The sequence below is a fragment of the Ptychodera flava genome, chromosome 14, assembly GCF_041260155.1.
Source record: "Ptychodera flava strain L36383 chromosome 14, AS_Pfla_20210202, whole genome shotgun sequence".
NCBI lineage: Eukaryota > Metazoa > Hemichordata > Enteropneusta > Ptychoderidae > Ptychodera > Ptychodera flava.
This window is the reverse complement of record NC_091941.1, coordinates 21828247-21837147: the sequence shown is the minus strand read 5'-3', so window position 1 is coordinate 21837147 and position 8901 is coordinate 21828247. Positions and strand designations below refer to the sequence as shown.

Below are 8901 nucleotides of genomic sequence, written 5' to 3'. Positions count from 1 at the left end.
CTGGTAGATAAATACAATATCTCTCTTCGACAAATGATCACTGATGGCATCGGTGACATTGGGCCTTAGTTAGTGACCACTACCTATCTGACTTATAGATTGATATATGGCGGGTGCCACATGTGGGGCAGGATGCGCTTACTATTTTCGAAACACCTGACATCACTTCTTGGTCTTCTGACCAGAGGTCCATATATCTTTCTTTCATGAATATGACTTTGTTTGTGTACCGTCTATTTACTGTCTGTTCTGTGCTGTTTCGTGTCTATGTTTACAACTATTGTCTTGCGAATTCCGACCTACTGTCATTGGATTATGGATTGGTATGATTGCGATTATTTTACATAAATGCGAGTATTTTTACAGTATTATATTGACACCATTAGATGCAGAGCAGGCGTATCTTAATATTGCAAAGTAAACTGTCCACCATAACTAGTGACTCAGAGATATAATCTAAGCGTTTTAATAAATGCAATCATTAGGTTTCTCTATGACGTAGCATACATATCATGTAATCGGCGTACAGCTGCGTTGGAGGGTATAATTAATCCAAAACATTCCAAATCTTTCAATCTTTTAACATTCAACATTACCGTTGCAATGGAACGTTAGAACTAAATGTCCGGCCAATATTCCTGTCTGTGGCCTCACAGCTTTTGTAGTTATTATATTTTTGCATTTGTCATTCATACAGAGAAACTAACAAATAAACAACTGCAACAACAACAACACTGCAGCAGATGCATTGGTAAGTTTCACAGTTCAACGTCCACCATCGTCGTCGCTGCTGATTCGATGGTGAAGGCCGCTACAGCCATTTGCTGTCTGACCACGTTCCATCGGTCTTCATCGTCGTCTTCTATCTTATACATGGCGTCATTTATTCCGGGAAATGCTGATGCCGCGTAGTAGTTGGTACCACTGGGAGCGTACACTACATGTCTAACGAAACACAAAATAATCTATATCAAGTGAAGTTTTCCCACTTTTTCACGAACTTCCATCGGGAAAAAACTGCATTTTTATCTCGCTGAAGCGAATGTTATTCGAATTTAACCGGTTTCTCAGTAACTGTTCTGTGTCATTTAGACTGATATCCAGTTCCAAATACTGATTATCGATAGCGGATGCGTATAATTCATTCAAATACTGTGCTGAAAAGCTTTGGTAGTCGATATGTGAGAGTATTCAAGCAAATTCAAGTTAACGTAGACAATAACACACTGGCCATCGGGCGCGCAGAAACCTGGTTTGTGCCTATAGCTAGATGTAACATGAAATGCATTCACTACAGAAAACTAGTAAAGTTCACAAATGTGCAATTTCCGATTGCTCGCGTTATAACAAAAAATATGAATTCGGATAGTTGATTTCTAAAAGGCGTTTGTTAGGAATTTTGTGTCGACAAGGAAACGATGATTTTAGTCTGTGTAAAATTATCTTTCACGAAGAGCTTAACGTTGAAGGAGTAGGTATTTATAAGCATTCTCTGTCAACGAAACGTGTTAGCTTCCTTACCTGAGGAATTTCCTGTTTGGGAGTCCAAGGGGATCTATGAAAGCACGTTCAACGCTCATCAACTGATCATTAATTTGTCGAATTTCCATAGCGCTGGTGAAGAAGGTGTAAACAATATTGTTTAAACTCCTTTGTCGACCAACAGTCTACCACCGTCATCACTTCGATACAAACTCACTGGATTAGAGGTTTGTTCATGTGCGAGACATTCTATGCGTAAATGTTCGTAAAGTTGTCTAAAATAAGTGAGATCATGTCCTATGTTTACTATCGAATGATTCAATGTTTTGCACGAAATTGAAGTCGACACAATCCGAGTCATCTCAGCCACTGAGGTTCTTTCTTGTTTTGTCGACGGGTCGAATATCCTCCTATCCTGGTCACTAATTTTGACTGATTAACAAGTGTATCAGATCGTCAAAAATTCACTTCATGATCCTTGTTAGTGCTTGAAGACAATCCCCGAATGTGTTACCAAACTAATGAATTTGTACGACACAGAACGTGGCAAAATGGATAAGCGCGATACGATATATTCATAATTGCCTATGATGACATTATACTCACTCCGCCAGCTTCATATTGTCAATCTTGACATGGAAATTATTTGCAGCTACTTTAAACTTACTCACGGCAGAATCGATAGCATCTAAAATGAAAATACATGCAGACAGTAGTTACGAAAAGACTTTGTGCGATATTTGTTATAATTTTGACAGGTTTGCAATAACGCTCGTTTAAGTTCTTCCAAAAGTAAGTGGTTATAAATTAAATGTTAACGGTTAAAACTTCACAGGGTCGTCTAAACTGAACTTCATTAAGGAACTGACCATTTTTCTAATACAGCTGATCAGCATCATTCCAAATCGAAAGTTGCTCTTCCTTTCGGCATCGCACCCACAAACATACACATTTACACATAAGTTTACATACATACATACATACATACATACATACATACATACATACATACATACATACATACATACATACAGACATACAGACATACAGACAGACAGACAGACTGACTGAGTGCCATACTGACATATGACATACATACATATTGACATACATACTGACATAAATATACGTAAGAACATCCGTATACGTATGTACGTACCTACGTATGTACGTACCTAGACGTATGTATGTATGTATGTATGTACGTACGTATGTATGTATGTATGTATGTATGTATGTATGTATGTATGTATGTATGTATGTATGTATGTATGTATGTATGTATTTATGTATGTATGTATGTATGTATGTATGTATGTATGTATGTATGTGGTATGTATGTATGTATGTATGTATGTATGTATGTATGTATGTATGTATGTATGTATGTATGTATGTATGTATGTATGTATGTATGTATGTATGTATGTATGTATGTATGTATGTATGTATGTATGTGTGTATGTATGTGTGTATGCATCACGGGAGACGTATTGATACATACCAAAGTTTATGTTCTTTTTCTTCATCTCTGATTCATAGTGGCCCTTCAAATCATCTATGGACAATTCCAATTGTTCGGCATAATCGTTGCAGTCGAACGGGATGATGACAGAGTCGGCCAAGTCACGCGCGACCTCACCCCACATCTGAGCTATCGCTAGAGACCGTCTGAAAGCAGGGTCTAAGAACGTCTCGAAAAAGTAAAACGTCTCGTAAACAGAATGGTAAAGAGGGTAAATTGAGAATCCAGATTCCTATAACAAGAGACAAAAAGGTAGGCAGTAAGAGTCAAAACATTTTTGTTTGCAAAGAGGCAATGAGTGAGTGGTATAAGAGGGAAAAACCAAGAAAACATAGACAGACACAAGGGAGGGATTTTTGACAGGAAGTCCAATTGTGACAAAAGAAAGCGGACGATTACGTTTCCACATAAGTGTCGACTTCAACGTAGATAAGTACTGAGTTTTTTCAACTGATTCCTCGATAGACTTTTATTCTTCCCATTCAAATAAACCACACTTTCTCGACTTCGTGAACTTAAAAGTTGTGATCAATTTATACATCACCATTCTTTGACATAAAATATCGTCTTAGAATTGTGTCAAGTCTGCGAGGCGAGGCGCGGGATCTTCCTTTATTGGTAGGTGATGATTATCATGGATCACCTTTTTCACTTTTGTTTCTTTTAGGTATTCATTACATTTCTTTGAGGCACAATGAAAATGAGGGAAAACAGAAAATACAACATCCCTATTATTATTCAAGCCATGGGATTGAATTGTTACCGATTCAGGGCTATACGTAAAAGCTGCACAGGGTACTCCAATTTGATACGCGAAAGATAAAAAGTCACTGCCTGCTCCCAGGTCATCTATCCTGAAAATGTAAAATGAATCGTAAATTACGTCTACGTTATCTGATATTCTCTTTGAATGAAAAGAGGTTGGCTCATATTTTGTTCATCGCTTGCGATGAGACGCGGGGAAGTAATTAAATATTCTAGTGTAAGGAAAGCATACCTATATATAGTATAGCATTTGAGTAAAACCCATAGCAGGAGCCCAAATTTATGTTTGATTTCGATTTTATGAAATTTCTACTGCCGCCGTCTCTCATAGTGGATGACATTGATACCTTTTCTTTCCTGTTGAAAACTTTTACCAAGTGTGGGAAACTGGCACAGTTTCGCCAAATGATAATCTGTGCATGCACATCCACACTGGAAACACGTTACCTTGGCAACCCCCTTGCTCCATTCCGCCTCAACCAAATATCGTACAGTGATCTTCCCTGTTCTTCTGGTGAGGCAACCTACAATATTCACAAGGCAGTTAATATTAGTATCCTCAAATAGAACAGAGACTCTTCATAATTCTCACACTACTTGTGCGTTAATCACCGTTTGATATAATTTCCACTCAAAGAAATGCTTTACTGCTTTTAAGATGCTATACATTATCGCTCAGATCCCAACTTAGAAAATTTATCTGAGAAAACATCGTACCAGAATCATAGACTTTGGTAATAGTTAGTGTATCGCACGCTTAGTAAAATGATCTTTGTATAACACCATGCAGCGATATTTGTTGGACACAATAATACCTTTCGGGCGGCACGATAAAGTGTTTTGTACAATAGTGGTGTGGACGACACTTCCGGCACGTGAGTTCCACCAACAGAGAGATCAACGTTCAGATATGTAACGCTTCTGGCGCCTAGATTCTTTGAAAATTCCTGTTGGTAAACACATAGAGAGAGTATTTAGGATGGTTAAAACGAACCCAGTTATAAGAATATATTCCTATTTATCGGTTTATCAATAATGTCTCACAGAGGATGGACTCCAAAGTGAAGTCGTCTACCAATGATGGAATGATCATCACAGAAAGACAACATTCTGGTAACGACACAATATTTCATGTATCAACCGACTGACAACTTACCTCAACCCATTCTGTTGACCCAATGAGGCCGTATTCTTCAGCTCCCCAGCTACAGAACATTATTGAACGCCTTGGGCGCCAACCTTTTCAAATGATATAAGGGCTTGAAAGTTTAGTGGAAAGGTGTTAAGATATGACGATCGACAGCAGGCGGAGGCATAAAATTTCTATACCCTTATCAGCCAAAATAAAGCACGTGAAACCCTGTCATGAGAACTAATTTGGGCATAAAGTCACAGTGAGTTGGAAATTGACATCGCTATGATTTATTGGACCCGAATCTTGCGTTGATGCTGTGCTTGGTATACGTGATACATGTACTTCTCACTCGGTGCCTCCATCGGATCAACCCTTGTTCTTACCTTCTTTGACCAGCTCTCCAAATACTCTACTTAGTTCCAGCATAGAAGCTGTACCGCTGGACGGATCGGCTGCTCCAAATACCCAAGCGTCACGATGGTTACCTAGTAAAACATAACGATCTGGACGGGGGAGGGAGGAGGGATAGACAAAGAGGGAGGCAAAGATAGGGAGACAAACTTTAAGAAAGACGATAGAAAATGTAATTTCAATGACATTATCTATCAAACATTCGACCAAGACACACAAATATTGATAATTAATTGGCTGATGTCAATGCCAGCAGTATCGACTCGTAAGTGAGCGGCGTTTCAGAGGAACTTTGGTTTTGAAATCAATGCGTGACTGTGTCAACGTCAACGCTGTATTGGTCCGTACAAGACCGGCTTCAAATTTAAAATGTTAACTGTGGTCATCCTACCCGGTTCTACGGCTCCTCTGATAAACCCGATGGCATTGTACGTATTACGTCTTTGGTTGCTGGTATGTATCTCCATTCTAACCTGCCTGTAAACACAAAATGAAAACGATTTTTGATAGAAAATCAACTTTCATCATTTCAATTTCAGAGGCCCAGCGTTTGATGAAATTAGATTTCTCAAAGCACTTTAAAATGAGCCAATGACCTACTATTATGTTTCCAGCTAGATTCAATGAACAGGCCCTTCAGAAGAATCGTTTACAAGAAAAAGGTTGCAGCGCTCACCTGTTGGCGCCGATGAAACCGGGGCCAATATTGTATTCAATATCAAGATCTCCTTTCCAGTCTGCCGGGATGGTGTAGGTATTTTTGAGTTCCCTTCAAAAGTAATGGACAGGAAGTTGAACGGCGATAGTTATAGGAGGTAAACAAAAACACAGTTGGTGGGCAAAGGTCACGATGGATGAGGTTGAGTGGAATGTCCGAAAAATACACTCCTAAATCATTGATTGCGAACAACTTTGTTACTTGAAGGCTCAAGAAAGCGGCAGCAGCAGCAGCAAAAACAACAACAATAATAACAACAACAACAACAACAACAACAACAACTAACGTAAAATCCCACAAGACGACGATGATATTGCATGAAACGTGACATGAACACCTACATGGACATAAACTAAATACCTGAGAAATATTTTTGCATCACCGTAGCCAATTGGATGTACTGGAATTGTGGGTAATGGGGAGTTTTCGAACGGAGTCCGATAGGCATAATCTGAAGAGAAATGCACAAGATAATTAGGATAGGACTATATACTTACACGCTATAATACCTTCCTACGTACCTACCTACCTATACCTCCCTGCACCTACTTACCTACCCTCCTTCCTTCCTTCAAACCTGCAAACCTTCCTTCCTCCAAACCTCCCTTCCTTCAAACCCTCTAGAATAATGTACGCTTACCTTTTGCTGGGTATCCAGGTGTCAAGGGATCGCCTTTATGGTCGCTGACATGCAAATTACCACGCTGGGCCCCGGTATCAGGCAACCACCACGAATCCGGGTACACACTAGTTGCGTTCTTACTGCCGTAATCAGCAGGGTCCGAATACAGGATTAAACCAATGGCTCCACTATGCTCAGCGTTTTTGGCCTATAAGGAGGGAAAGCCATCGAGATGAAATTACTCAAAATAGCGTCAGTGACGTTGTCAGCAGTACCCGCAAAAATTTGCTGGAAATAGAATGGTTAAGATGTCACAGTGATGCTGATTACCAAATTTCACTATTATACCAAATTTTTATATTGAAAATACGTCAGTGATGATTTTTATTTTATTTTCAGTTTGGCCCTTCACGTCGTCTGCCTTGTATACTTACCATTTTAACCCTTTCAGTGCCAAGGTCAATTTTTGTCCCCTTTATAAATATACTCTAGTCAGTTACTTTGTCAGATTTTTGCCAAAATTTGATAACAAAACTGCAGCCATGAAATGCGATGTCCATTTGGTCCAAAATTAGCAGAAAAGTTCATAAAAATTGGTAAAATGTTGCATGAAAATTTTGGTGGGAAAATGACAGCACTCAAAGGGTTAATAATTGAGGTAAAACAAAATAATACTTTTATGTACAGTTTCTTTCCTGGTTGTGCTTTACCGTCTGATCAATAGAACTTTGTCAATTGTGTTGTCCTGTGCATGGACCAGCTGCGTGGAATTGGAGACTAAAACATGATCCGTTACCGCTGCTGATTGATGGACCATATCTTCTCGACAACCGTCAACACTTCAGCACATTCAACACACTTGCATAGAGATACGTCTTTATTGCAACTTTAAAACGATGATTGCCCACGACAGTAGTGCCAACATATGACAAACTGGATAAACTAAAAGGGTTAGTATTCTTTACAGTTTCATCCAATGCTTACCTTATTTCCTCGAAATATCATTCCATATCTCGCGATTAGGATCTTCCCCGTTAAGTTCAAATCAGGAGCAATTTCGGCCAGTTTATCGAAATCTACATCTCTCGCGTAATTCACATACACCAAATCTCCCTGTAAGAAATTCGTCTTGTGTTGACAGCTACATTTCAATGCAGTGTTAATGACTTCACAACGCAATCGATGTTGATAAAATCAGGTGTCCTCGGTCGTACCTGCTATTCATGGTTGTGCCTATAGTGCATCGCTTAATCTAGAAACTCTCCGTAGTTTCGGTACAGTATAGGTTTTGGGGTACCGTGCCGAAACTACAAGCAAGTCCCAGACTTACCAATCCGAGGACTGAGCAAGGAGAAAGGAATCGAGTATGTCCCTAAATCTGATTTTAATCTTCCATAAACATTTGTGGAGGCTAAATCACAACTCTTTTTTATTACTCCTAACACAAACATTATGATTGACACAGCTTGCGGTGAACGACAGTGAAGACAACTACAATTTATGACTTCATCGCCAACGAAAGCGAACACCAGCTCGAACACTTCAAAGAAGAAAGAAACAAGGAATACCGGACGCCGGAGTTCAGCTACTTGTAGACTAGCAAGGGAAAAGTAAGGAGGACACTATTTAATACTTTACAACATCTAAGATCGTGCACCTTCTTGATTTTCCAGCAGTAAAACTTCACGTGATCATAAACGAGAGATGTTAAACTGTAATGAAATAAATGCAAGTTTCTGTAGAAAATACTGCCTTACTGTAACATTGCCAGTTCCCGAGTATGCATTAAATGGGTTGACGATGTCCGGACTGTCTTCTCCTGGTCTCAGACCCTGTTCTTTGACAGCACAAGTAAAGTTAACCCCGCCCTCCTCGTCAAGCAGCTGAACCTGAATAGCAATATGGCAAATATGATTACATCAATAAACATCGCCTTTCGCACTGATAACAAAATCAGCTTTTCGTTCAGTTACGAGTGTTTCGATAAATAGCAGCCGCCGCGCGTAATATCCAATATTACATGTTATACCACTCTCTGCCTCGTGCCCATTGTTCTAACCATGCTCTCTAATTTCCATAACCGAATATTTTATTATATACCACCTGGCTTTCTTTTGTTTAAAAAGTGTCCGATTTACAAGTTCTTTTGTTTAAAAGTGTCCGATTTACTAGTAAATCGGACAGTTCTTTTGTAAAAACTGTCCGATTTACTAGTAAATCGGACACTTTTAAACAAAAGAACT

General features: G+C 39.2%; 1 protein-coding gene across 1 annotated transcript in view; it reads right to left on the bottom strand.

Moving 5' to 3' along the window:
• Nucleotides 1–450: 450 nt before the first annotated feature.
• Nucleotides 451–8901, bottom strand: part of LOC139149739 (putative N-acetylated-alpha-linked acidic dipeptidase) — a 13125-nt gene continuing 4674 nt past the window's right edge. Inside the window, exons 3-17 of the mRNA XM_070721688.1 lie at nucleotides 8416–8547; nucleotides 7643–7771; nucleotides 6677–6866; nucleotides 6397–6487; nucleotides 5995–6087; nucleotides 5710–5795; nucleotides 5291–5410; nucleotides 4929–5011; nucleotides 4588–4719; nucleotides 4220–4296; nucleotides 3771–3861; nucleotides 2987–3239; nucleotides 2089–2170; nucleotides 1522–1614; nucleotides 451–945 (exon numbers count right to left, since the gene is read on the bottom strand). Coding sequence (XP_070577789.1) covers nucleotides 759–945; nucleotides 1522–1614; nucleotides 2089–2170; nucleotides 2987–3239; nucleotides 3771–3861; nucleotides 4220–4296; nucleotides 4588–4719; nucleotides 4929–5011; nucleotides 5291–5410; nucleotides 5710–5795; nucleotides 5995–6087; nucleotides 6397–6487; nucleotides 6677–6866; nucleotides 7643–7771; nucleotides 8416–8547 — 1839 coding nt within the window. The 3' untranslated portion in view covers nucleotides 451–758. The remainder of the gene's footprint in view (nucleotides 946–1521; nucleotides 1615–2088; nucleotides 2171–2986; nucleotides 3240–3770; nucleotides 3862–4219; nucleotides 4297–4587; nucleotides 4720–4928; nucleotides 5012–5290; nucleotides 5411–5709; nucleotides 5796–5994; nucleotides 6088–6396; nucleotides 6488–6676; nucleotides 6867–7642; nucleotides 7772–8415; nucleotides 8548–8901) is intronic.